Source organism: Aspergillus fischeri, genomic scaffold (assembly GCF_000149645.3).
Source record: "Aspergillus fischeri NRRL 181 1099437636259 genomic scaffold, whole genome shotgun sequence".
In the NCBI taxonomy this organism is placed as follows: Eukaryota; Fungi; Ascomycota; class Eurotiomycetes; order Eurotiales; family Aspergillaceae; genus Aspergillus; species Aspergillus fischeri.
In genome coordinates this window covers 117,877-145,261 of record NW_001509766.1, presented here as the reverse complement: position 1 = coordinate 145,261, position 27,385 = coordinate 117,877, and the positions used below count along the sequence as shown (strand labels likewise).

The 27,385-nt window shown below is 49.0% G+C and overlaps 11 protein-coding genes across 11 annotated transcripts, besides 3 other annotated features; 4 read left to right on the top strand and 7 right to left on the bottom strand.

Annotated features, from left to right (window-relative positions):
* Positions 1-70: 70 nt before the first annotated feature.
* On the bottom strand, positions 71-1,132 carry NFIA_112410 (uncharacterized protein; the record flags this gene model as incomplete). Its single annotated transcript, XM_001262613.1, has 1 exon — positions 71-1,132. The coding sequence occupies one exon, from the start codon at positions 1,130-1,132 to the stop codon at positions 71-73; it is 1,062 nt and encodes a 353-aa protein (XP_001262614.1).
* A 1,559-nt stretch (positions 1,133-2,691) lies between these two features.
* Positions 2,692-3,609, bottom strand: NFIA_112400 (uncharacterized protein; the record flags this gene model as incomplete). The annotated part of the gene is made up of 1 exon (XM_001262612.1): positions 2,692-3,609. One exon carries the CDS (start codon positions 3,607-3,609, stop codon positions 2,692-2,694), a length of 918 nt encoding a protein of 305 aa, XP_001262613.1.
* A 1,616-nt stretch (positions 3,610-5,225) lies between these two features.
* Positions 5,226-5,292: a microsatellite.
* Positions 5,293-5,501: 209 nt separating this feature from the next.
* NFIA_112390 (ferric reductase family protein) lies at positions 5,502-7,288 on the bottom strand (the record flags this gene model as incomplete). Its single annotated transcript, XM_001262611.1, has 5 exons — positions 5,502-5,602; positions 5,652-5,844; positions 5,895-5,962; positions 6,009-6,753; positions 6,803-7,288. 5 exons carry the CDS (start codon positions 7,286-7,288, stop codon positions 5,502-5,504), a joined length of 1,593 nt encoding a protein of 530 aa, XP_001262612.1.
* Positions 7,289-9,919: 2,631 nt separating this feature from the next.
* NFIA_112380 (uncharacterized protein) lies at positions 9,920-11,059 on the bottom strand (the record flags this gene model as incomplete). The annotated part of the gene is made up of 4 exons (XM_001262610.1): positions 9,920-10,018; positions 10,071-10,285; positions 10,339-10,438; positions 10,535-11,059. 4 exons carry the CDS (start codon positions 11,057-11,059, stop codon positions 9,920-9,922), a joined length of 939 nt encoding a protein of 312 aa, XP_001262611.1.
* A 309-nt stretch (positions 11,060-11,368) lies between these two features.
* Positions 11,369-12,752, top strand: NFIA_112370 (uncharacterized protein; the record flags this gene model as incomplete). Its single annotated transcript, XM_001262609.1, has 3 exons — positions 11,369-11,786; positions 11,892-12,184; positions 12,237-12,752. 3 exons carry the CDS (start codon positions 11,369-11,371, stop codon positions 12,750-12,752), a joined length of 1,227 nt encoding a protein of 408 aa, XP_001262610.1.
* Positions 12,753-12,821: 69 nt separating this feature from the next.
* Positions 12,822-15,590, top strand: NFIA_112360 (uncharacterized protein; the record flags this gene model as incomplete). Its single annotated transcript, XM_001262608.1, has 1 exon — positions 12,822-15,590. One exon carries the CDS (start codon positions 12,822-12,824, stop codon positions 15,588-15,590), a length of 2,769 nt encoding a protein of 922 aa, XP_001262609.1.
* A 1,198-nt stretch (positions 15,591-16,788) lies between these two features.
* NFIA_112350 (DUF2841 domain-containing protein) lies at positions 16,789-18,737 on the bottom strand (the record flags this gene model as incomplete). The annotated part of the gene is made up of 5 exons (XM_001262607.1): positions 16,789-17,588; positions 17,645-17,827; positions 17,885-18,331; positions 18,386-18,590; positions 18,645-18,737. The coding sequence occupies 5 exons, from the start codon at positions 18,735-18,737 to the stop codon at positions 16,789-16,791; spliced, it is 1,728 nt and encodes a 575-aa protein (XP_001262608.1).
* A 1,946-nt stretch (positions 18,738-20,683) lies between these two features.
* NFIA_112340 (uncharacterized protein) lies at positions 20,684-21,660 on the bottom strand (the record flags this gene model as incomplete). The annotated part of the gene is made up of 3 exons (XM_001262606.1): positions 20,684-20,769; positions 21,037-21,463; positions 21,517-21,660. 3 exons carry the CDS (start codon positions 21,658-21,660, stop codon positions 20,684-20,686), a joined length of 657 nt encoding a protein of 218 aa, XP_001262607.1.
* Positions 21,661-23,538: 1,878 nt separating this feature from the next.
* NFIA_112330 (uncharacterized protein) lies at positions 23,539-23,965 on the bottom strand (the record flags this gene model as incomplete). The annotated part of the gene is made up of 2 exons (XM_001262605.1): positions 23,539-23,609; positions 23,659-23,965. The coding sequence occupies 2 exons, from the start codon at positions 23,963-23,965 to the stop codon at positions 23,539-23,541; spliced, it is 378 nt and encodes a 125-aa protein (XP_001262606.1).
* A 373-nt stretch (positions 23,966-24,338) lies between these two features.
* Positions 24,339-24,374: a microsatellite.
* Positions 24,375-24,431: 57 nt separating this feature from the next.
* Positions 24,432-24,467: a microsatellite.
* A 467-nt stretch (positions 24,468-24,934) lies between these two features.
* On the top strand, positions 24,935-25,289 carry NFIA_112320 (uncharacterized protein; the record flags this gene model as incomplete). The annotated part of the gene is made up of 2 exons (XM_001262604.1): positions 24,935-25,125; positions 25,181-25,289. 2 exons carry the CDS (start codon positions 24,935-24,937, stop codon positions 25,287-25,289), a joined length of 300 nt encoding a protein of 99 aa, XP_001262605.1.
* A 1,028-nt stretch (positions 25,290-26,317) lies between these two features.
* Positions 26,318-26,929, top strand: NFIA_112310 (putative calcium/calmodulin dependent protein kinase; the record flags this gene model as incomplete). Its single annotated transcript, XM_001262603.1, has 2 exons — positions 26,318-26,515; positions 26,567-26,929. 2 exons carry the CDS (start codon positions 26,318-26,320, stop codon positions 26,927-26,929), a joined length of 561 nt encoding a protein of 186 aa, XP_001262604.1.
* Positions 26,930-27,385: the final 456 nt, after the last annotated feature.

The following is a 27,385-nucleotide window of genomic DNA, read 5'->3' as shown; positions in this document are numbered from 1 at the left end:
TCATCATGGCGAACCCTAGCCCATCTGTTGCCATTAGTGGAATGATATGAGCTGCTCCCTGGGGAAGCTCTTACTGGTTGTCCGTTATGCTCGACTTTCCGAGCCCCTCGCCTACTGGTATCAGGTCGAGGATATGTCTCCCAAATTCATGGGCGAGGGTGTGCGGATTCCGACCACTACTCAGATTGTTCCTCAGCGTGGTTCGAGATTTGTTATACTCATCTGAACCCTTTATCACTGTCGGATATGCTTCCCTTATCATCTCATCCAGGGCCAGCCCGTCAGAGCGCTCTAAACGCCGTTTGTCCTCCCTGATCATCTTCGCCCGCCGATAGTTCTCGGGTTTATACTTATCCTCCAGTTGGATCCGATGTTCCACCAGCTCCACGAGAAGATGGCGTTGCATGATGCGTCCAGCAGTCAGGTTGGAGGCCACTTGTTCCAAAGACTTCAGGTTATCGAACACTGTTTTGGCAGAAAACGAAATCTTCATACTGCCGCGGAGCTGAGGAATCGCTTTCTTGAGCTGCACGAAAGCTTCTTGGCAAGCAATCGAGAAAAAAAGGTTAGTGAGAATCTCAGGACTGTCGGCGCTCTTGCAGTTTCCAGCGAAACGCCTGTATATCTCCTGCGCAGAAATTTTACAACCCACGAATTCCGTTAGCAGTTTAGCCTGTCCTAACCTCGCCTTTTTCCGCTGCGAACCTACTCCACTGCCATTGCGTTTCTTGCTGCGCTGACATTTGGATCTTCCTGGCTTGCGTTGATCGGATGGAGGTTCGGATGGACCTGCAGAGTCTTCGTCGGGAATTGCCTCGTCCGCTGTCGGACTGTCAATGTCATTTCCAGAGCACGGTTGTTCTGCTGCTGGACTGTCAATCTTATTCAACTCACTAATACTGCTATCAACATTGACGTCCAGGGAAGGATCAGTGCCAGATGATGATGTCCCTTTGGCGTACTCACGATCGTGTGCGCTTGACAGCTGAGACAGACAGAGCTCTTTCTCTAGCACACAGTTCGGGGCGTCACCTGAATCGCTGCCTAGAAGCTGATCATCCCGCGCAGCACTATTCTGAAGCAGACCAGCGCGTTGGTCCATTGTTGGCTCTTCTGCACGTGGTGAAAACATGATAGCATAGTCGTCTAAATCGAGCACTGAGGACTCTACATCAAAACTATCCAGTTCATCTGCGGGCTGTTAGCTTCCTCAGTGTTATTGGTGGCTTCATGGTCGTGTTGAAAAACCAACCATGCGAAATTGAGTGTTCAATGCCCACCGAAGTAAGGTTCGGAGGCGGGCAGAATACTTCTCCAGAACCCTGACATTGATCTCCCACAGTGTCATCTGGAAAGAATCTCGATGCATGGTCTACAGCTTGCTTCTCCGCGTAAGTAAGAGACTTGAAACATGGGGTGTCAGGACAGAGTGAGTCGCGCGGAGTTCCTCCAAGACTCTCAGAGTCATCAACAAGGCTTGGTGGAGCAGACAATGCTTCTGGCACTTTTCCCTCCATGAAGCTGTTGCTGCAAGGACGGTCTTCCACTGTTGTTTGCTCGAGTTGAGATTCCACTGATGGTGCAAGGTCAGCCCACCAGTTGCGGATACGTTGGCGATCGTGAGGGTAAGAGGAAAGTAATCTATTGATTCCATCCACCAAATTTTTCTGAACTTCTGCGAGGCTCTGCTGTCAGGACGCTTGTTAGAGAGCAGTGCTTGATCCAGATGATAACTACACTGACTGACCTCTTCCATGATGTAGCTCTGGTACGTACCGCAACCTGGCTTTCCAGTGACAGGTAAATAATGGAAGAGAATTTTGGAACTGGAAGTGGGAATATCCAGAAGGGTCCGCTGGGAAGGTCCCACGGCCCAGTAGGATCCACTTGCCGTGGAAGATTCTAGTAATTACCAGCTTGCCTCTAAATCACGTGAACGACAAAAAGTTTTGTGGTCGCAAAATTTTGTCGATCTGGTTCGTTATATCCTCTCGTTATCGCACAGATTATTGCCCCAGAAAGCCTAGATTGAAAGGTACTTTCTGCCCCGGATATGAGCTTGTAGGTTCCAAGGTTCGGAAGGAAAGTGTCCCCTGGCGATCCGTGGCGCAGCTAGGAACGGATAACCTCTAGTGGAGAGTCGTAGCCAAAGATCAACCGCCAAATCGTGGCTGCATGCATTTCCCCGCAAAGTTTATACTGAGTTTAACATCATCTAAAAATGAACAGGAAAGGAAGCAAAACCATAAGTTACATTAACGACGAAATCACTGGAATAACATGCAAAGCAGATATCCTCGCGGGACCCTGTACATCACACCATCACCTTTAAGAACCGCTCCTTATGCATGACATATCCCCGTCGTGTCGTCTGCGCGCAGCTTCGTGGCTAAACATATTGCAGAACGCCTAAACTCGGTAGCTGCAGATTTCGCCGCCTCTTCTGGAGTGCATCGTTCCCATCTCTCTGGATAACAGTGATTGTACAAATCCGACTCGGCTACCCCTTCAAGCAGATTCGTTATCTCACTGCACTCGCAGACAGTAAGGCTCCTTCCAAGCATTATATTCTGGGTAACGCTTGCAAGTGATTGAAGCAAAGTCACAAGGTTCGGGAGCGTGTTCCATATATAAATGGCAAGTGCTTCGACCATTCCAAGTTGAAACTGCGTATTTCCTCTGTCCACTGGATCAGTAGGGTTTGCGGACGTCACGGGAAAGCTCAAAATACATATACTTAGCCAGACCATCACTAGCGAGGAGTAGGAGACCTAATCCATCATAGCTTGCAACCTTCCACCACCGATGGCCCCAGCGGCACTCCTCTGCGACGTGTTTCCGCGCTGCTTTAGTATCCACATCACCGTAAGCGGCTTGTAGGACCCAGTCGCCGGCAACAGTCCGTATTGTCCTTCTTTGTTGATTGATAGACAGCGATCCGTCTTGCTCTCTCAGACATATTTCTCTGACAAAGTCTTCAAAGGTCAGATAAAACAGCACTTGCACCATGTGTTGACGCATGTAATTGATTGCTGATTCCGGCTTCCACTTGACGCTTTTACTTGGCCATAAGACTTTGTAATAGGCCACACACGCTTCTTGCAGCGATGTGAAGCAATAGAGAGGAATCTGAAATGAGCATTCTTTGTATTCGTTGATCTTCAGAGAGTCCATAATACTTTTGGCGAACTCTGCCACTCCAATACAGAGACGACTGCTGGCTGCTGTCTTGACCGTCTGTGCATGAGCAGCGTCTAATGGTTTGCCGACGGTGGTTTTGTACATAGACTGGATCAGAGTGATGGCTTCCTCTTCAATCCCACATACGAACACTGGAGTAGCCGCACCAATAGCCGAAGTGGGCAGGTTCAGATCTAACATGATTTCTGAGCCGTTGCTAGGGACCCTGATCCCTGCTGATGCTAGGTTGGCTTTCTTCAAAGCCTTCAAAACCGCTCTGCTTTTCTTAGGAATTTTTTTCTCCACTTTAGACGGTGCGGAAGCTCCTTTTAGGGAGATTCCAACATTATTGGTTGAGGATGACGAGGGCGAACATGAGCGCTTCCTAGTCGTCGTGTGGGTGGTCTCCGGAGGAGATTGATCCTGCATGTCACATATCAAAGGCTTCCCCTCGCACGCTTCCTCCTTAACTTGGGTTTGATTTTCCTTATCTTTATAGCTAACCGTATAAGGATCACGATGGAGAATCCATTCAATTATTTCCTTGTCTAATTTGCCTGGGCCGAGCAGCGCGGCTGGTATGCTTTGACGGTCACTATTAATAAAGGATGCAGGCTGGGTATAATAATATTCGTCGTCGTGAGGGATATCTATATATTCATCCCAGGGAAGTGATAACCCTGTTAGATCGACAAGGCTTAGCCGCAGATCATCTTAGGAGAGAAGGGATTCAACTCAGACCATCCGTTTCCCATGTGGGGTGCGGCTCATCTCGGATTGGATCCGAAGCCTGTAACAAACTTTCATTCCAAACCTGGAAAGTATCCAACGCCTCTGAATCATTGTGAACTTCTTGGAGCAGCAGGAGTGCTTCCGCGGGGGTGAGGCTGGATAGGACAGACAAGATAAGGCTGAGGCAAGCTTTTATCTGCGATACAGGAGCTTGTATCATGCACAGCCAATTAGTTCGGTAAATATACCTTTGGATGCCTGCTCAACAAGCGTAGAAAGACGACTTCGTCCAGGTTATCATCTGCACTCGCGTAGGATTCCTATTGCGATCAGCAGTGAGCGTTGAAGCGATATCGCTGGATATACTCTTAATTCAATTTTCAGTGATAGCATCCTGAGTTGCACCAATCTCACCAATGTACCGCCGATGATATCAGAGGCTGCAGTATGCGAGCGGCGATGTGCAGAGAGTCAGAGAATAAAGGAAAGGAAAGCGAAAGAGCGTACTGGGAAGATGTAAGGTGGAAAGAAAAGAAAGTCGACCGAAATGAATGGCTGAAGGTGCTGGCACGTTGCTGCTTGCTGGGGAAATAAATACTTTTTTAACAGGGTCAAAGGGCCGCCATATTCTGCGGAGGCCACACTTCCTCGATGGCCGCGATTTCCTGAGGGCCACTGAGGTAACCCATGGCCTCGAGACCGCCGAGCTTTGGCATTAAGACAGTTCAACAGGGAGCAAAAGAGCAGTCGCGCCGCTTCCAGACTTAGATTCAGACCAGGTTGGAATGACAGTTATGGGAGAGATGAAACACTCTCTCACCCCACCACCCCACTGCCAAGAAATACTGTTCATTACCTCACCCCAGATGCATTCCCCCGATGAGGAAAAGCTTGATTTTTACACTGCAGTATGATCACCATAAGCTCCTTATTCTGTCTGGTGGGGAACCTGCATACATGCAGGTCTACAGCCGGTCAAAGCAATGAAAGGGATTGTGGACTTCGTAAATCTAGGCCACGAAAAAGCAAAGGATGGAAAAGTGCAAAGTATAGAACAGTTGAAAGGGGAACATTGGAAGAGGGAAGCCCTGCTGGGATCAGCTTCAAATCACACAAAAAGTCAAAAGTAAAAGTGGAAAGAAAATAAAGAAGAGAAAATAATCTATAAAATTAAATAATTAAAAATGATAATAAAAAATAAACCCCAGTAAGCAATATAAGATAGCAGGTGAAATAGCAAAGCAAAAGCAGTAAAATACTAGTTAATAAACGTAAACAGTCGAAAATATGATATTTAGACCAAAAAAATATAGAAATACAATAAAATAAAAAACTAAATAAAAGTTAAATAAATTAGAAATAAAAATAAATAAAATAAAAAAGCTGCGCAGTATTAAATAAAATAAATGGTTTAATTTAAAAAATAAACTCAAAGATGATTCGCTCACTCTATCAGATCTTCAATAAAAGTGATGACTTTCTGAATTTCATTTATTCTTTACTCCGTATTGCTCTCCCAGCTTCTTCCTCAATCTTTGTGACCATTGGTCCCACCACGCAACCAAATGAAACACACAATACCCTGGGGCTTAGGAGGGTTGGAATTCCACCTTATGAAATTTGACCCTCTGGTCGAGATACTTCCTCACGATCACCGTCAAATGATCTTGCAGTTCATCCTTTGCTGAAACTGGGGCCGCTTAGCATAAGATACCACAAGAAGTAGCGGACCAACTCACTCAGTACTAGTAATTTACCTCTTTCCTCTTGAGTGTTGGAAACTCGTTCGATATGTTCGCCGGTGGCTTCGGTCGATATGATACTCTCGTAATCTGGAAAACCATTGTAGATAGTTGCGCGGTGATGGTCTCCGAAAGGCCTTCCTTTCCCGGCTTTTGTCTTATACTCCACATAGAACGACATCTCGAGAATCTATGCCCCGTTAGCCGTAAGCCAGCCGAGCCCGCAGAAGGTTGACATACATAGCCGTCGTCGAGGATATCGTCATCCAGGAGACTGTTCAACAACGGTTCAGCGGCAACCGCAATATCTGGGTGCCTTTAGCGTCAAATATCCCAAAGGCCACATTCACTTACCCATCGTCTGCACCTGCCACACCAGGTGCACCCGACGAACCCGTACCGAAGACGTGTTGTAGCCATAGAGGAGTCGCTTGATGTATGGAATGACACCAGCAATACCAAAGTCACTAGCAACTGCTAGTACGCTCTCGTACTCACCTACTGGCTTACTTCTGCCATACGGACCGCTCACAAATGCCGTAAATGATGCCGTTCCCTCCAGAGCTGCGCGCGCTCGTAGCTTCTCTGTTAGGCCATGACGGGTCTGCATGAACAGGTCCAAAACGTCTTGTTTTCCAGGTGACCAGGACGTTACCATGAACGGATGACATTGAAGCCACGAAGAAAAACTGACGGAGGGCATCCAGAGGTTCACATACTGGCCCGCCTTCACGTGCATTGGCCTTGGAAGCACCACACGTATCTTCAATGTCGTACCCTCAGCAGGGTCTTCGTCGGATTCCTCAGTATTTTCGCTTTTCTTCCTGCACATGACTGATGCATAAGGATAAGTCCGAGAGGGAAGGATACCGTTTTGATAGAGGAATAGTAGGACGTGCAGGAAAGTTGACAAGAGCAGTATGGCAAGTGGAACATAAAGGTAGACTCGAGGGAATATTGATTCAGAGGGAAGGTGTCGCCAGGTCATGTAGATGCACACTGTAGCGAGCGCTTGATGTGTACGCAAAAAGAGCTTGAACGAAAGACGGCGGAATAATGAAAGCGAGAACAGCATTAAAGCCACTAGTGACCCAGCCCCCTGCAACAGATCAGTTAAGGACACCCCACGGTTGTTTCTTTCATCATACAATAACAGCAAAAAGGTTGCTTTGTTCGTGGAGCGAGAACTTCTGCTGGTCAAGTATGGCTGCGACGATGTGTAAGGCGAGAAGCACCGACGTCATCCATGCTGCTGCCCCGTGGACACGGCGGCAGGTGTCGAATGAAAGACCAATGACATCAGCAAAGAGACCAAGCTGCATGAAGGGGTAGAGAAGTGCCATGTTAAGAAGCGACAAGGTCCCAGCTCGCCGACCAATTTCGCTGGTTGATGAAGCGCGAAATGTCACGAAGAAAATATTGATAACTCCATACGCAAGAGAAAGCAAAGCGGCCAGCCGAGTCCAAGGTCCTATAAGTTGATGACGACCCAGGAGATGCGGATAGGCAAGATGCTTCGCAACCAACCTGGAGAGAGCTTCTGCTAGTGGTTTGAACGACGGAGCAATTCGTACCAGAACTAGAAGCAAGAAAATGCCGCCTGCGGCAATAGCGTACAAAATCATAAATTCCATTTTACTTAGACGAGATAAAAGAAGATGCAGCAAGATTAAAGATCTCCCAGGGGCTTGGTGCCTTTAAGTAGTAGGAGACTGGTGCGTGTCTTTGACAGACTCCTGTGATTCAACATCACACTCATTACATCAGCCGAGAGAATTGAATAGACAGTAGCCCATTGGTTTCTTTAGGGTTCTCTAGGTCAAAAGAATTGTGGTCCTCAATCTCACTTGAAACAAGCCATCGACAGAACGTGAACGATATAAAGACATGACTTTGTCCTCGAGTCAAGAGGCATTCCCTGTGATATCTTCGTTCCCTTGATATCGCCCAGCAGCGCTTCTGGTCTTCTATTTTTGCTTGAAGAAAGGAAATGGATCGTCAAAATATAGCAAGACCTTGCCAGTCGGATAGTCCGCGGGCAAAAGGTCAGCAAAGATGCAGACTCCGGAAGAGTTTATTTAAGAGTGCCCATAAATATGGCATTGAGTGTGATGCAGATGTCTGTGTTATCCTACGGACGCGGGAAGATGGCCGAACATTTACCTTCAGTACTGACTCATTCGACGAATTTTTGCCTATCTTGCAAGAACTGGTGCGAATGACCATAGTTCTGATCGACCAGGAAGCTTACAGTGATAGGATCGACACTATCCACCTCCAGTTAAGAAGAGCCCAACAGATTTTAGTGGCGGAGTGACTGAAAAATTAGACGCGGGGTCTGAATCTGGTGATAGTTGATGCAGGCCATCACTTTGGTTTAATACATTCTGCACATATAGACTTCAATGATAACAAACAGATAATTTCCTGACCCGAGTTCCAGCAGATTTAACAATCGTAGGAAATCTTAGTATGGGACGGATTCATACGTCCAATATGTTGTATCTGTGTTCCCCGACGTGCCAGATTCTAGTTTGAAACTACTAGCACCTATGTCAGCGAACCCAAATAGTAATATGGCTGTATGTAAACTTCTTACCGGTTTATCCAAGACCCGGCAGCCGTGGATAAGGTGCACAGTACAGTCTCGTGGCTAGATGTCGTCTTGATAAAATCGGCTTGTGGCTCTCCAAAACGGCGTGGCGATCACTTCAAATTGGAGTGGTGGGTCAACACCGGCTGTGGAGAAACGCGCCGAAAATGGCGCGACGGTTTACTGAAGACCTGGCTCCACTCGAACTTGTAGGTCCGCGGTCGCCCCCAGTCTTCTGCAGTACCTATATACCTGAAGGGTTTACGCCAACAGTGACCATCGATACGACAGGGATGCGGGATTAGACACTAAAATTTGAGGTAGAAATGAGGATGCTGCCAGCTAAAGAGAGTTATCTAGCTATGGTTTGGTGTGGGCTCAAGTGAAAGCAGGTAAGCACGTGATCCTTTTGTATCATGTGATTGAAATGAGAAAGTCTTGCGCAAACAAGAAAACACTGCACCATCACTTTCCCTGACGCACACCATTGTGTACTTCAGACAAATAGAGGCTATAGAGAATTGCAAGGGTCCAAGACCTCGTCAACTGATATATAGTAGGTTACTCGTAGCCATCTTCATAGCTTTGATCAGGGGAATAGCGTGCGTAAACATGTTTGGATTTCGGTGTCTTCCAAGGTGGAGATGATGCCGGATTTAAGAAAAGCACTATTCGCGTACTCAAAGTTGGAGACTCTCGCAGAAGTTCATGAAACCCCGTCTGCCACTGAAGTTTGCCAACATAATAGGCGGCGTATTGAGCCATCCAGTCCAAAAGAGGATCTTGCGTGGAGAGTTTGCGAAAAGATAAGCGTAAGGCGGCTACCACAGCGAGCTGTGTGTCAAGACTATCCAGTGCCTCCAAGTCCGAGAAACGTGCTGTCACCTTCTCGAAAGCCAGTTTCTGGAGTTTTGAGATATGATAGATGCTGCAAAATATGTATAAACAGATATGCGCCAGTAACGGATGATTGTCTGAGGTGAAACTGGTACCCGCCGCAGTCAGTGTATGTCCCTCCTCAACATTAATTGTTGCAATTTCTTCCTTTCCAGATTTTCTGCCAAGTGGATGAGTAGCAGTGATGACGTCGGGATAATCACCAGTATATGACCATTCGATAAAACGCGCCAGAGTGCCCTCGGATGTGTCCTGGAATTTGTAGACCCTTTCTTCCCTTCGTCGAAGCCCCTCTCAAATGCAGACATGATGGTTTTGGCCTTGGAAGCCAGTAGTTTCCGATGAATATGAAATGACCGCCCTGTCTGATCTGCCTGGAGCGAGACGGTTTCTGAGTGAAGAAATCTAGTGCCTTGTCAATTTCCATAAAGCCTAATTGCGACATGAGTGACATACTCAATGTACGGTAACTGTTCGTGTTTTGCCATCTTCAAGTGCCTATAATATGTGGAAAATAAGAGAGAACAAGCTGGCTACCTGACTTGTATGCTAAGAGATTCACTCACTGCACAATACTGATTTCTTGGGTCATTTGTACGTGGGGTAACAAGGTCTAAGGCAGCAATGCAGGTAGCAAGGCCGTGATGTCAGCTGATATAAGAGAACAACGCTTGATTCCAATCTACATAACTCCTAAAGAACCACTCTCTTGAAGCTATTCCAATAAATCCATATACAATTGGGGGCACAGCGTATTGAACATGGCACTGGCGTATTAAACTCTGCAGGAATAAAAGGTCTTTGTCGCAATCGGGGCCAGGCGAGCCAGCGCGACTAGTTCGCCTGGTCGGTGCTTTTTGGCCACAAATGGGTGCTGAACAATTGTCAGGCGGGTAGTAGCTTGTATAATGTAACAGGGTACACACCTTCATTAGGACCTCCACTGAGCGCGCTAATGATATCGCCTCTAGAAATCCAAAGGCTTCCGAATCAGGAGGCCAGCGTCCTAGATCATCAACTCCAATTACTCCATCATCCATTTCATAGCTCTGCATGAGCTGCATCATGATGGTGGCCAGGGAATTGATCACTTGAGCTTGAGACTGTGTCCGGGGCCGCTTAACGCAGTGCTCCAATGCAGCTGTAGGCTGTTTAGCATAACCAGTCTAGGGAGTTAACGGTGCGAACTCCTACCAATCTTAATTATCCCATCTGAGCCGAGGAGGATATTCGAGGAGGTTAAAGACGTGTGCTCAAATCCAGCCTCAACCAGGTAGTGTAAACCATTAAGGATCTGCAAAATGTCAATAGAATCACTCACGCCTTGTTTGCAGGTCCGTACCTGATGCATAACCGAAGCCACCTGATGCTGATCTGGGTGGAGACTCACAAGGTGCTCGAGAGTGAGAGGAAGGTCATCGACTAAAACAAAGAGACTGTTCCCCTCCCTGTAACACTCTTTAGCAGAGAGGATGTTTTCGTGTCGAATTATTTGAAAGGTCCGTAGCATTTCGTCGGCTTGCTCCGGAGAATATGCCCGAATCGCTTCTAACTGGGACGGACAGGTTTTATGCGCCGCGATAATCACTGTGCCCGCAAGCTTGCAGCTAAAGACGGGCTTGAACGTATTCCAGGGAGACTCTTTTTCTCGAACAATGAGCGGGTGAGACGTTGAACTATCTGAGCCTACAACCTGAGGAAGTCCAAGTGCTTTGGGTGGTCCCTGGATGACCTTCCCAGAACGGATGTCGGTCTCGCGGCTCTGGTGCCCACTTGTTTGACGGCTACGCTGCAACTGCAACGTTTCCTTTGACTGGTGAGGGTGTGACCCTGATGAGTGTGTGCCGGAGGTACACTGGTCTGGGACATGGGGAAGTTGAGAGTCGCTTGCGCGGATGTATTTGTTTGAACTCATCACTGTCACTGTCCCGGCCGCGGGATTCGCGCAGGTTAATAGATAGAATACAAATCAAACGCCGACCAGCGCAAATCGTAGATTTTATACAGTGGTATGCTCGCCCTTGAGCAACTCTGACCAAGGATCAAGGAGTGCTATTTCTATGTGCTTCTATCATTGGCAATGGAAGCTAGTTACCCCAGTATCATGCTGCTTAATCAGCCACATGAAAGACGCTAGTTATTATGACACTCTGATGATATAAAGAATACCAGTCCCTCGTCTCCTCTGGGTATGAATCTTCGTTATCTATTTGTGGCAGCCGTTATGGATAGGAGTTTGTTGACAGACACCGAACTCCAGCTTACTCGGGAGCGGAATTTGAAGTACAGGGGTACCGCGAAAGTTTACATTAACCAGATAGTTGCCCATCCATCCATATCTCGAGGACTGGATCCGAAGAATGTCGAAAGGTTGTGCAAAGTTTTTAGTCGCGATCGTTGTCGACGGCTGGGCGTTCGCAACCATGTCACTGCCATCGTCTCCAGGCAGCACCTGGAGATGGCGCTCACGTCCGCAGGAGTGAGTACCGTCGCTCTCATGACTAATCCGCCTGATCAATATCCCCTGCTTGATTTTCCCGTCGGGCAGGTACAATGCCTTCACGGACAGCACCATCTGAAGGCCGCGGAAGAACTGCTACCGCCAAGTGATCAATGGTGGACGGTTGATCTTTACCTCGATGGTGGGCAAGACTTAGACGCCCTGCCCCGCACTGCCCTATCCTGCTCCTCTCATTAATTCTTTCCTGTGAGAGTCCATTCTGACCTGCGTCTCGCCCTCACAACAGACATTAGTTCCGATTTGCAAGCTGCACTTGTGGATAAATATTTGAATGAAAAGGTTCCAAGCGACGGCGAGGTCTATCTCAAAGTTCGTCAGTATCAATATGAGGGGAACGCACGGTTCGAAGAACGATGGATGGCCCGCCTGACAGCCAACAAAGCCAAACGGTTTCGGCAGCTTACATCGCGGGTCGATGTTCGCGCTGCCTTTGACCGGCTACGGATCATTCCTGCGCTGCTACTGCAGGGAATGAAGTTTGGCTCCATTCCTAGAGCACTCGCCACGAACTGTTATGAGGTACGTGTTCCTTCCACGCCCACTGCAACTCGTCCAGAGCTGAACCGGATAGGAGATGGTCCACGGTTTGGGTTCGTTACTGGAGTCGTGGTCTTACTACGTAAGAGGCGACCGTGCGAAGATGCTAAAGGTTGACCCGCATACAGTGGAAACCCTGCAGGGCTTGGCTCCCAGTGTTTCCGTCAAGGATGCGAAGGTCGTTAAAGGCCTGGTTCTAAGCGGGGAAGTCTTTTCGAAATTCACGTCGTCCGAACGCAAGGCTATATGGAAGAGGTTAAAACGCAGGCGGAATATTATACCGTCACTGTATACCTTTTTCCAAAATATGTGGTATCTTGAGGCATGCGCAAACTGCATGAAACGTCTGGTTAACCCATGCCAGCGTTACCCTTCGGTCAAGAGCGCCTTCCTAGGCGCATTCCAAATGGGCCCGAACAATGATGATTGCCTGATCCAATCATCTGAGATGGATTTCCGGCACCAGCGTGGCCCTCAAAGCATCCGAGCAGAGTTCGGATACCGGCAGCTGTGGCTATACGCGATGCGCCACTATCCACAGATCCCCTGAGAGCAAAGGAGTAACGACCTTGTGGCAAAACCAGGTCATGAAAAGGCGGATGAGATGATTCTGCATGACATGGCCGTGCTTGCCCAACGCCTTGGGTTTGACTCGCCGCATATACAGACTCTGATCCAGCGGTCGCCCGATCGACAGATGGCGCGCGACATACTCCTTAAAGCCCGAAAAACGGATCGTTACCAATACCCAGAAGATATATTTGAGTCTCTTGTGACTCGAATCTGTGAGTGTTTCACGGAGGCGGTTCCCCTCGATCACCCAACTTCCTTTGAACCGGCTATGGCCAGAGAGGTAAAACTCAATGAGCGGTATGGACTCCCCCACCAAAACGCTCAGAGACAGGATGCTCGATTACTCTTCCTCGACGAATTGCATGCCGACAATGTACCGCTCGATAGAAAAGTCACTACTTTGTTCGTGAGACGATGTTTCTACTTTGCCTTCTTTGGCCAGCTGCCGGAGACTACACCACTGAGCCCAGCCCGGACAAGCTCTCCCTCTTCAGACGGCTCCCTGCCTCACTCGCCACTTTTTGTCCCGGATGACAGAGTACTTGCACCGGAGCCCCCGGTTGTTTCAGCAACCCAGAGACGCCGTGAAGACCTGATTGATGGTCAGAGTCATCGCGAGGCTGCACGGCAAGACCGAAGACGGCGGAAGCAGGAGGCAAAGGAGCGTAGACGACAAGAGAGACGAAGGCGACGGGGGCTGCGACGATCAAGTCGTCCGCATGATTATCCTCCGAGGATCCAAGATACTGATGACTATGACATGGATGGGACCCCCGAACCGCCCGTCGTCCATCCAGAGGAGCCAGAGAGCATGGAAGGTGAACGAACCAATATGGAAGTTGACAGCCCAGTCGTTCCTACCAACCACGACCAGAATGATCGCGAAGTTTTTAACGGCTTCGACAGTGACCCAGAGCGTGCTTCGACTGCAACTCACGTTCAGTTCGGTGAGGAATTGGAAGTGGCTCCTAATAGGGCAGATCGAGCCCTTACTGGCGCTGTTGAGAGAACGTCTACCGGGGAGGCTCCAGCCCCGCCAGCAACTGACGCTACAGGGGATTTGGAGATGGAGCTGCAGCATGAGCTTGACCGCTTGGAGCGAGATGCGGCGGAAACAGCAAAGGACGCTGAGCAGGGAAATCGAGGGGCAGAAAACCCCGCCACTGAACGTGCCATATCTGTTAGACGAAGCATGACGGATGTTGAAGACGCGCTAGAAGAGGGCACTGTGCATTCGGCCACCGCGCGTTCGAAGGACCAAGCGGAGGCTCGTCAAGAGTTGTTGGATGATACGGTGGTCCAAGGGGCTGAGCGCCAGGACATGGGCAGCATTGCCTCCACAGACAGATCAGCTACGCAGGCCTTGAACAAGAAGGCAATGACGAAAAAGGATAAGCGGCAGGGAGGGGTTGCGAAATGGGCACCGTACATAAATCGGAGCGGTAGGGCAGGTCGAGGCCAACGGGTTACACGAGTCGACTTCACGGAGGTAGAGCTGAGCTCGAACCAACGGTCTCCTTCGAATGTATTGCAGCCGGCAATTGAAGACCATACGGAAAACGAACTGATTCGACCGGAGGACAGGCTCCTCGACTCCGAAGGTCCAGGCCGCAGTGAAGTCTTACCGACAACTCCTGGTTCAAATACAGTCCCTGATATCATGATCCATTCCATAGTTGAGCAAGCGGACACACCAGCTGCACCGGTCGAGTCTGAGGTTGTGGAATCACGGCAAAACTACTCTGACGAAGGTAGAGTCAAGGAGCCAGCGGACTTGGTCATGGTCGAAGCTGCAAGTCAACCGCTGAAGGTGTCGAGGAAGAAGTCAGCCCAAATCAAGGGCCAAGGTCAACGGACAGATCCAAAATGGGCGCCCTATGACGCGACCAGGAGAGACAATCGAAAACGAGAGGAAAGGCACACACCAGAACGGGAACCACAAGGGCGGCAGCATACAAGGCCAGTCACACAGATTATCTTCAGCGGGCTGGAGCTACCTCCGTCACAGCAGCCACCAGAAAGCGAAGCGAGCACAGAGCACGGACTGTTGCATCGGGAAGCGACCATTCCGGGCCACTCGCACACCTCTAATGACCTAGATGTACCTGCCGTCGCCCGGGAACAGTTGACTTCTGGAGAGTTACAGGGTCAGGTAGCTGGGACGGTGGACAAGAAAGCGCGACAGGATCGAGGCCCGTTGGCCGAGTCGTCTGGTCCCGTTCCGCATCAGGATGCACAGGAATCCCGAGCCGAGAAGGTGGTAACTCGGATTAATTTCGAGGACTGGGCCAAGACCATGGCCCAGGAGGAACACGAAGCCAGTTCAATGCCAGCGCCGGAGCCCTCGATCACCACAGAGCCGAGAGCAGAGACTGCGTCTCCTAATGACCAGCCTACAACTGTGATGGCGGAGTCGAGTCAGGCTGCGACGGCTCGAAGCGCCAGAAAAATTCTCAAGCCTCACATCGTCGTCCGACCCGCCCGGGAGGTCCGCAGAGCACCATCGGCGCCCAATCCCAATTCACAAGCTGTCATGATCACCTTCCGAGCTCCGGGGGACGATGGGGGATGGAAGACAGTCCATGAACTCCAGGTTAACCCATCAGACCCGTCCGAGGTGGAACGGGTAGCGCGAAAGGATGCGAGGAACCAAAATGCCACTTTTTATGACAAGGATCTACGCAAGCTAACGCCAGCGCAGTGTTTCGAGGCCGCGATTGAGGACGAAACCAATACAATTTTCATGGAATTCGATGGGGAGCTCGTCGTGGATGAAGAAACAATGGCGTCTATTGCACGGGATATTGAACTTTGAATAGAGGAATTAGAGCGATTAAGCCCTTTGTCGTAGGTTCTATGTCCATAGTGGACCATAAGCTTCAGATCAGTAGCCCACGTAGGCAGTGAGCCGCTTGGGACGCCAGTTGGCTGTCCGCAGGCCTACCTGGCTCACGGTCCGCGGCCCATGGTCCGGCCAGGATTGCGGACGACTGTTCTACGGACAAGGACCAATGTCACTGGATTTCCGTCCCTGGGTAAGAAGCTTTGGCTTGAAAGCTCCTGCTTGTGGGCGCTGGCTTTTCTGCGGTAATGTCCCATGGCCCGATACGGCTTGTAACCGTCGGCTTGTTGTCATTTCCGGTTTTCGGTCTCTCAATCGTGGTCTATATTGGATCATTCACCTAGTGGGCTTATTGTCTTGGCCTTTATGTCACCCATGGATTGCTGGCCAACAATCTTCAACTAGGTACTGCTCAAATCCCAGAGCTGAAATGTTGTGCTCCGCTCGGTCCATCTCCTAACTCTTCATGCGGTTAATTTTAAGCATTTATAATCTGCAAGCCCAAGGTAAACGTATTGTACTAACCAGACGAGGCAATGCATGAAAACGTTCACGTAACGGTTTTCAGAAGAACACCGAGTGCTAAGGTTAACTTCTCTTACGCGATTTTCCGCTCTCAAGAATGAAGCTCTGAAGTAAACATGCATGCTGAGATGATGATGATGACTCAGCCTTGTGATGATTTCTCCACTGGCAAACAATGGATACCTGGTCTCTTTGATGGGGGGATCTCCAGGATGACTAAGCCAAGGAGCCAAGCCGTCAGCACAGGGTCACGTGGCTAGTACTTAGATTTTCGATATCCTAGGACATGGAAACGGACACTTGGCCCTCTCACCTTGAATGGCAAATACCGGCGAGGGCAACACGCGATAAGGGGGCTAAGCTTTCAGCCAGAGTTTTTAAATATTTTACTGATCAGATTTGATAAAAGCAGAAGCTCGTAGTTGAACCGAATAGCAAGCATGAATGGGCAGAATCAGAACAAGGCAACGCACGATAAGGGGCATGCCCTCAGGGGACTCCTGCGAAACAAAGGAAGGATTAGTGGTGTAACAATCCAAACCGCTCGTGAATCACCACGCAGCGCTTCTGGTAACTCATGCAGTGACGTGACCTTCCCAAGGCTGCAGGGTCAAAACAATCATTTAAGATCATGCATGTGGTCTATTTAAGTCCAACTGTCAGGATGGCCACATCCGCTAGAATGAGGAGCCTGCTGTGATGGATCACGGGGATGACTCAAAGATCCGGTGCGGAAAGAAGGGCCTCTCATGCTCATGCCATCCATGCTTGAAGGTCTGTCTTGAGGCAGGTTTGGCAGGCCGTGAGCCATGCGAGGCATTTCCTGGGGATGAGACGTCGGGGTCATGGGAAGCTGATATGACATAGTAGTCTGAGACATGGCGTGACTGGGTGCAGTACCATACTCCATTGGGTTGAAGAGATTGTGTCGGAACGAAGGCGCCCAAGGGTCGAAGCTGGCCGAGTGCTGCATGGGCAGGGGTGCTTGGCGATGGTGGGAAATCTGCTCCGGGGCGGTGGAGGTGATGGGCGCCTGTGTCATGTAGTCGAAAGCGGCACGTGTCTCATTGGGGCTGACAAGTGCCGTTGTTGCAGGTGTTCTGAGCATCTGCTGCGATGCATAATCTTCGGTATACTCAGAGGTCGTGGGAAAGAAGGTCCGATCATCCAGGGGCGTCTCACCGAAGCTCAACGACTTCGGTAAAGGAAACAACTGGTTTCTGTCATCTCCCATATTCATTGGGCGACTTGGTGCCGCCATGCCCGTGTGTTCGACTGAGCTCGACATCAGGCTGGTTGAGTTCATCTCAGAGTGGAGAATGGGAGGTGCCTCATCCGCACTATCATCTTCTTGCTCATGCTTCTGGTCCGGATCCACATTGGAGTCGCCATCCTTCTCTTTCGGGTTCGACTCTCGGTTGACAACATATACGATCTTGTTGGCAGCTGAGGCTCGTCAACAGCTGTCAAAATGAATTTCCCGGAAAGAAGATGCCGCTTACCAACTTCTCCTCTTTCATAGCGTTCTTCCATCCTTCTCACTCCGAAGACCTCGTCCAATATTTGGAGACTGTGGGGGCCTCTGAGCTGCCGCTTGCACTCGTGGGCAATTTCCTGCAATTGATCCGTGGTGATGCCGAATCTTCCAAGCTTGCGGATGATATGAATCAACAGAGACAGGCGTTCTAAATCTGTCAGCCAAGTTACTTGACACCAGAGATTTTCTCGAGGGGTACACGTACGATCCTTTCGAAGATGGTCAGGCTCCTTGTGAACCACATCGGCGGGCCACCATTCGGGCTTTGTCTTCTCTGGATCGCCCTTCTCACCAGGAGGGCCTCCTGCCGGGGGTTTACCTCCATTATAGGGGTGCTTGACTTGCTTTCCTGGCTTGATGAACTTAATGAATGCCTTTGCAATCTGACGACAGTTGAACTGCTGGAAGTGCTTCAAGGATCTCTCATAGTAGTTGAGGACTTTAGGAGTATCACCGATCTCGAGCCCCACCATGTCCACTGATCCACAAGAGGGCGTTCCCTCACCGGGAACTGAGAACTGGACGGATGGCGACACACCGTACATAGAGTGGGCTGGGGAATTTCTGCCCCGCTTGGTTTGACGGTAAGGCAAATGACCAAGCGGTTGTTGAGGATCATAGCTATATGGTGTAGCAGCGGCACCTGACAGCCCTGTTCAAAGAGATCAGCAAGAATATCGTACTTGTGCGCGGAATGTTTACATACTTCGAACCATGGGGCGCTGATACCCGATCTTGGCACCAAGGATTTCCAAAAATCTTTCACGGACTTCGGTTGTGAAAACAGTCCCGTTTTGCTCCTGGATAGACGGAGATTCCGTCACCTTGAGTCTGCCCATGTTGTCGAGATAGATCATGGCGTAGTGGGCGTAAGGGATGTTGATCGATGAACGCACGGATAGAACCATGGGCTATGTAGGAGATGAGTCAGCTCCATGTGTCTTTTCAATGCCTGTATCACTTACTGAGACATTATCCCAGCCGTTGACATCGTCTTGCATGCATGACGCTGGCCTTTTACTGGAGCCCACCCCAGGAGCAGGTGCGCTGAACACCATTGTGTAATTTGAGAGGTTGGTATTGATAAAGGCACGGCAGGTTTCGTTAAGCAGGTGTATCTTTTGGACAATCTCAAGTTGGATGTTTCTCAGGCAGTACGGTTACTGAATTGCTGAGAGGTAGATAGTGCTCAACACATGAAAATGCCGTCGAGATCGGAGCGGGTTTACAGCTGCGATGGCGGTAATATATATTATCTCGAAGGTCTTTGTTCTTTCTTCCAACGGGATCAGAACCAGGTGATCCGAGATGGTGATGAGGCTGCAGAGATCCAGGTCTGGTGAAGTCACGGCAGGCAAATGCCGCTGATTAGCTTTGGTTTGGCACTTGGAAAGGTGCAGTGTGCCAGAAGCCTCAAGGGGATACAAGATACAGCAATGAGAAAGGCCCAAAATTAAGATAAGAACATCAAGGCAGAAGCAAAACCCAGCACGGCGGTTTGAGTCCATGACCCCGCCATCCGCTGTAAGTTGCTTCTGAAGGCAGATGAGCCATTTCGAGGCAGACCGACGCCCACCAAACAGATTTGAGAGGGGGTAGTATGCGTGACAAGTGACGACATGCTACTCACAGGATGCACCCAGACAAGAACAGAGATCAAACACCCAGCGAGGTTCGAGAGCAACAATCAAGATCAGCCCGGGAAGTGAGAGATGCTGCAAGATGGATGCTGGCAACCGAGTTTGGCACAGATGGGCAGGCGTGACAAGCTGCAACAGAGCTGGAATTAGATCAAGACTACTTCGTCCTTTTCTTTGTTTTCTGCCCCGGGGATATGTACGGTAAACGAGGATGGTGACACAAAGTCAAGGCAAGAGAAGAGACAATTGATGACTGACAGGTGAGAAGTAACCCAATAACTCAACGGAACACTCAAGGTCCTGAAGGAGAGAGGAAGTAGATAAGAAGAAGAAGGATTGGAGCTTTAAGACGGGGGAAATGGCTGTTTTCCAGTGTTGGCGATGAGAGATCGGAATGCCTGTGCCTCTGGGGTATTGAATAACGATCGAATATAGAAGTAGAAGCGCCATCTGGGACTTTTTCATTTTTTATTCTTTTTTAGTTTATTATTTCCCTATTTTTTTTTAACAAAGAGTGTTCTGAACTACCACTGCCTATGAGTTCGTGGCGCATGGGAATGATACACGCACGACAAGCTGCAGACAGGGAAGTTATGCAGGGGCTCCCGTGGGGTATGGTATCTCTCTCTGCCCTGCTAGTGTGAATCAAGTACATGGGTTCTTTATCCTACTTCTTGCATCTAATGCAACATAGATTGCATGCCATGGATGGTATGATTGCATGAACACGAATTCTTGCAGCCCTTAGCTAAGAATAGAGTATCTACCTTCCCGGGAACAGTAGTCGGATGAGCCTCTCCCCGAAGCACATGAAAGTAGGAACTGTCCTCTCCCCTCAGCCATAACAAAGTACCAAACGCCACCGTTAAGGTTGAGTACTATTCTAGTGGTAACTAGTTCCTAGTATAGAGGCCCGTGTATTGATCAACATCCGTAAACTCACTCTTGCATGTACAAGCACTCAGGACAAGACTCATGGTGACAAATACGACAGGCCAGGCCCACTGGTACTTTCTCCCCACACCTGCAACAGGGCCGCCTGAGGCGCAAGCCATGTGACTTGTTTTCCCAACTGGCTTTCGGTGCATCTCGGGCTTTTCTGTAAACTATCCATGACTGCTTCTCGCCAGCAAAGTCGTTGTCTTGGGGGGGCGCATGGTCGTCAGTCTCTTGCTGTAACCCATCAGCTCGTGGACACCAATGAGGATTTCTACCCCTTACACTCTTGTGTTCTTCTTTGTCCTTCTTTCTTGGAATGAGTCCTTCCCTTCCTGCCCCTGTATTTTGCCGCTTCCTAGTTTCCATCTAATATATTAGTAACTGGGGGCCATAACCATGTCCACAAGGGACATACAGAATCCATGTTACTCTTGATGGGGATGATCAGTGAAGGCAGCAAAAGACTCAGGATCAGCAATGCGCTTCTTCTTAAAGCGGGCGTTCAGGGCAACTAAGACAAGAAAAGTTCCCATCCATATACAAATAATAACGTATACGAAGGGAACCATTGCTTGGGGGAAGTTGATTTCATGCCTCCTTTTCTCGGCGGATTAACACTACTTATGTTCTTCTTGCCAGGGATGAAAGCAGTTTGTGACGTACTCTGTCATGGAGATAGAACTATCTATTTCGTATAATGCTCACGATAACATTGAGCGGCCAGTAGCCGGAAAAAGAAAATAACAGCAATGAAGAAGCCAGACCATTCAGTATACACCCATTAAAACCATTCGAGCTTTGGCATACGAATAAGGAACATATACCCAAAAATCCTTTCCTCGATAACGACAGAGGGCCTCGATCAAATCATCGTCAGACTCTGGGATACGAGATTCAAGGCCTCTGATCTCAAGGTCATCAAGGCTTACTGAGAGCTCGTAGTAGAGTCTAACCATCCGCTCGCCGGTTGAGTCGTCAACGTATGGAGGGTGAACAGCAAAGAGTTTAGGTTCTTCCAGGGCCTTCGCGTCCTTGACAATTGTACTTTGATCTGAAAGGCTGATAGAGCTAAGCCCAGAATGTCTGGTTTCCGCAATGCTGTTCGAATCACAGTTACAGATGCAGGTGTGTCCTCGGTCATCAATGCGCTTAGTCTTCACGACGATATGCTCCGTGATTTTTTCACCGTTGATGTACTTTGCAGTCTGCCCAAGGAAGGCATTAGATGGCTGGAAGCAACCTCACAAACAGTACTCACAATTGTCATTTCTTCGAAAATAGGCGTCCTATCAATCGATGGAGCCCGGTCGTCTTCATTCTGTTCGTCCTTATTGGTGCTGTTACGCCCCAGGAGCTTCTGCCACCGCGACTTGCAAGGGAGTAAGGCTCTACACCAAGCCATGCCGAAGTAATCATGCAGCGATCTAGGAATGGAGGAGGGTCAATGAAAGTCTTGAGTTGGTCTGTGCCAAATTGCGGTGAGTATCTGGGACAAGGCTGGCGCTTTTAAAGGCCACGCTGTGCTCCTAAAACGCTTTCCATTGCTCATTTTGGCAGTAGTGGTTGAGAACAGAGCAGAGGAGATTTGCCGTCCGCCGGCCTATCTCTGGTCTCGACTTTTGGCAAAACGAAGTTTACAGTCTCCGTACGTGCTACCCCATGATGGATTGACTAACTTGTGACAAAACAAACGACAATACAGGGATACTCGCGGGCCGCCAATATAGTCAATTACGTCGTGTAGATGGGCGATAATGGGCAGTGGTGGGCCAGGATGAGCGGCAGTGGGCAAATGCGGGCAATTGCAAAGCCGTGGTGCCTGGAACAACCCTCAACCCTTTTTAATTGCTTTTCCAAAGCAAATCTTTCGGAAAATTCCGGGAAACGCCAACCTCTGCATTGTCCTTTCGGAATTGTGATGTTCTAAAGACTCTGGGCAAAGCAACTGTTCTGCACGGAAGTCTCATATGCGACTCCCAATGTCCTCTAGTTGTCCAAACTCTCGGGCCATTCGTTCGGCCAAGTCATGAGAGTATCACGTGATTATACTCTACCCGTTTTGTACCAATCGGGCAGTCACGAGACCTGGACTTTGCGTGGGGCTAACTGTTGTCACCTCCAGTTTGCCCCTCCTTGTCGCTACGACGTTCTCATCTCCGCGCCGAGAACCTCATAATGCTGAATAAAGTGAGTGAGCTACGTTGGGTCGCCTTCCATACTTGAAATAACAATTTGCGAGCAAAATTAGGTAGCTACAGTCGACCAAATACTGCTATCAGTTCGAATAATCCTCAACGCATATTGACCGCGACCAGGCTTTCCAGAGCAGACTGCTGAGCTATAACTCCGAGGACGTTCGGAGAGACGAGCAGCGAGGGCCACCCTGTTTGTGGGAAAGAATCCTTGTATGTCGCCTCATGATGCTTGATTTGTCATGTATGATTTCTCTTACTCCTTCCCACTTCGACCCCCTAACGTAGTTTGACAGAAATAGCAAGTTTTGCGACCACTAGTGGAAACTTGCCAGCCCTCACATCCCGGAACCAACTTCCTCCAAAACGAAACTCCACATTTGCCATCTGTATTGCCCGAATCCGTTGGCAGGTTATCTTGGCGTCTGCGATGGCTGATGGAGAGAAGGGAACAGATAAACAACAGAAATTTCGGGTCGATGAATTAGCGCATGATGACAGGCTTCTTGAGAACAAAGTGAAAGAGTTGACGGGCGCAGGTGCGAGGTTAGCCCCACATATTGTCGAAATCCACGATCTAGATTCTGTGGATTGGAACTCTGCATGTGCCCTTCTTGTCCAGATAGATGGCGGCGTGGGAGCTGTGTACGTTCACGGAAACAAATTGGAAATTGTCATGACAGGTCCAGATTGTGGCAAGGGATGGTGGCTCATTGTGCTGGAACCGGGTCAGAGTTGTCGGTTTTACGGCCGTCCTTCTGTTCGGTATTTCTCACGTGAAGCCTAGACTGTCGGTATTTCATGAAGGCTTCACTAAATTCTATTGGCACTTCCATCCTGATTTCAAGCGTCGGCAGAGGTGTACCGGTCCATGGCATCACCATTCGCAGATCTGCACATGCGCTGGGGAGGAAATTTGCAAGCGCACCTGTTTGCCAGACGTTATATGGTGAGTCCAGAAAACTGAGCAATTCATGCTTCAGAAACGATAGGACCGATCGTAGAGGCTGATCTTTGGGACGTGGAATTGGATCTGTATCTAGTACCCATGCAATAAGCAACAACCATAACTCTGCAGTACAAATGATCTAGTCCTCACCATTTGAGATGACATTCAAGCTGCTGCCGTGTGCTTGCCCTAGTTGCGATTGGTGCTGGTCTGCTGGCGTCAATCCATAGTAATACTGTCATTGGGAAGGCTGGCATACCCGAGTTGTCACTGCTTGACGGAACAACAGGCAGTTCATTTATAGGATTGAATAAGCAAGAGCTCTGATCGTTTGAGGCCTGTTGAATCTTGTCTTCGCCGCTTGATTCCGCAGCAATGTCCTGATTCCGAGCTTCTATATCCGTATCCTCTGTGTTATCCGGTGAACTGCGAGGACTCGTAGAACTGAAGTTGCTAGGGGCAGGTAGTTCTTCGCTAAGTCGGCAGGGCAGGCCGAATCTGGTACAAGTATCCTGCGCAAAATCTCTCAGTTTCGGTGGGTGTATCGCTTGCTCCCACCAAGCCATCACCATAGGAACAAGCCCATACTGTCGGTTTGAACCTATGTTAGAGGCGGGCGCATGCAAAGAGACCAATATGAAGACTTCAGCGCTTTTCTCCAGGATGGGAACCAGAACAGCTCTTGCATTTGATTGTCGCTCACGTGTTTGCCTGGGCTTTTCCCCAAGGTGAGATGAATTGAGTTTGACCAGTTGGCAAGAAAATCTGCATCGCCGCAAAAGAGTTGGTTCTGGGGAATAGTTTTCATCCTCAAATTTCTCTCTCTCCTTCTCAAGAAGTCCGACTATGGTCCTGTTACAGATCGGCGCCATAGAGAAAGACTTTTCGTTCCTAATTCGCTGGTTTGTCGGCTCCAGAGGATGAAGATAGCGGGCAACAATGGGCGATAATGGGCGATAATGGGCGATAATGGGCAGCAGTGGGCAACGACGGCAAGTGCAGACTATTATAGGGGCACATTCAAGTCGCCGTGGGCAGAAATGGGCAGAACTAGGCAGAAATGGGCAGGCGTGAGCAAGAATAAGCAATGAGGGGCCAATGCCAGATAAGCAGATTTGAAGTCATTAGCTCAACGCCAGCACGCACGGACCTTGAAATCAGCCTCGTTATTTCAAAGCTCCTGGTTTTCGAGCTGTATTCATCTGGCAACTGATACAAAGTTTCCTCTAGAAGCTAAATGGCTTTTGACGGCGTATCGCTTTCCCAACACACAACCCACAACAGATGCGTTACTAGGCTAGGAATACGTCCAATCAAGTCATGCGGTAACCTCAATCATTCTGCGCACCGCTATCACTAGATTGATTTCCCCGCTGAGACGTGACAGTGCTCGATGTGGTGCTTGCGTGCTGCGTGGTTAAAAGCAAATAGACTGAAAACATAAATAGTGATTGTATTCCCATATATCACTACCTCACTGAAAGACTTCGCATTATCTCGCTCCTACATTTCGTCATTACCCACCTGCGTACAAGATGTACAGAGCCAGCCAGTTTATCAAAAGCATGACCACCTCCAAGGGAAAAGAGGTCACCATCGCATACGTCAGCAAAACAGACACATGGGAGCGACCATTCCTTCCTGAGGCTACCAAGAACGAGTTCGCCGAAGTTGCCGAAAACTACAAAGACACGTTGAAGCCCGAAACAGTAAAGGTTGCCATGAAGTGAGTCGTGTCTCTCTGTTGAGATATTGAATTTTACTCACATTGAGGTCAACAGAGAGGCTGAGCATCCAAGCCAGAACGATGCTGCCAAGCACTATTCAGCGCTTGAACTTGATAAAGATGAGAACGTCATTGCATCGAAGCATTACTATAAGCGGGCGTGAGGCACGAGCTTAGGAGGTGGATTCAGGATGTCAATGCCGTGAGAAATGACCGTAGATCCTCAGGGAGGGACTTCCCAATGCTAAAGAGACATGGCCATACGATTCCTGTACAATGCCGCTAAGCTCGGTTTCTATTTTCTTCCTTTTCACCTTTACCGTAGGATCATTAGCAAGTAAGGCAAGTCCCGGTGGGATCTTGAAGATATAGATAGACCAACTAAATAAGTGGTGGTTGCTGTAATTCAGTGGACAGAGTCTGGCACGACGAGTCTTGATTTGTTGGAGCTGGACGGGGCTGACTGCCAAGATGAGGATCTTGTGGGGCCGAAATGGCTGACCACGAAGTCTGATTGATTGGCTACATCATCACCCTCCCTTTAATCTCGTCCAAAATTGATTCGTCGAACATTCCTCGCTACTTGAGCACCTGCTTCCTCCCTTCTTTCATCAGTGTCGCAGCAGAACAAATTCTGTCCCATTCCTACACCCGCATCCTCCACAATACCATGTTTAGAAGGAACATTGCCAAAATGGCGTCCGCACCTAATGAATACATTGGGGCATCTGGATCTTGTTACCGTTTCAAAGAACTACTTCAAGAAAGACCATCTATGGGTCGCGTCTGGTTGGCAAAGTCCGATGTCCTTCACCCCATATCATTTGGCAGGCCAGCTGATTCTTGTAGATCCGGACAAGATCAGTTTGTTTTGAAAGACATACCAAAGGATATTTTCGATAACTTTTATGAGAAAATATGGCCCCAGTTACAGCAGTGTTCATTTATCCGATTGCCATGCGACATCATACCCGGCCAACGAATATTTGTGTACAAATATTTGACCAGCGACTTCCTCAACCTAGTCAAGGAGGGCTTACCTCCACGAGCGCGGAAGCAGATTCTTAAGGCTAGTCTGCGAGGTATTGCTGAATTACACGATCGAGACGTCGTCCATTTAGGTACTCCCATTGCACTACAGCTCGGTCCCTTAAGTTTCTAAATACGTCTAGATATCAAGCCAGACAATATTATGGTTGAATGCCAGCACAGTGGTGAAAATACTACGGTTGAACGGGTTCAGATCATCGACCTTGAAAATGCCGCTTACCTTCCCAAGGGTAGATGTATCAAAGGTATGCTTGCGGGCAACGACAATTGGCGAAGCCCTGAGGCGCACTTCAAGGGCGAACTTAATAAACCAACAGACATTTTTTCCTTTGGGGTCGTTGTGAGTTCGTTAGATCCAATTGAAAGACTTTTACTAAAACGGCCTTGTTAGTGCATCTACGCTATGCTCGGGCGTGTCATCTTCGGTCCTGACGAGGATTTCAGAAAACATCAAACCCAGGGTGCACTGCCTGCTTTTATTCGCCTGCAACGTCAAGTGTCGTATTTTGGAGACTCAGAAGGAATTAATGGTCTTCTGAAACACATTGGCGATGATGAGATTAGTTGCCAGGTCCTAAGGATGCTATGGGATGAAAGGTCTGAGGAACACATCCCTTACAAACCATTTTCCGAGTGGCCCGAAGTCGTCGATCCAACATTCAAGGATCTTATTCAGCGGCTCACGAATCTGGACCCGACCAAACGATTCACAGCGTGTCAGGCATTGGAGCATGCATGGTTTCGTGATCAGTAGACCGTTGAAAGTACTCAGGCTACGGTGACTGTTCGGTGATCTCTGACAGCGAGCAGATTTTCTGGATTCGTGCCGCCGCCAGTTTAGTTGCGGAAAATCTCCGGAAATGAACCGTTAATGTCCAAGAATAACAGCCACACAGACGTAGAAGAGGCGGAGGCGTCTATGCCGTGTAGAACAAGAGGCACTCGCCCTGGAAATGTTTTATCCTGGTTTTGGTACTCATCTTGTCCTAAAAAGCGGCGTCGTCTCTCCGGTAGGGATTTAATAATGGCCAGATTTACCGAGAAGAGTGAGTAATAAATTATACGTAACCTCCACGGTTGAGGTCTAACTGAAACGAAATATCGGACCACCTCCTGATGTTGCAAGTGCAGGAGTTTTGAAGCTACCCAAAAGTAGGTGCTCCATCCTTCAGTCGAAAAGTGATGACCTCTAGAACGCTTTAATATCCTT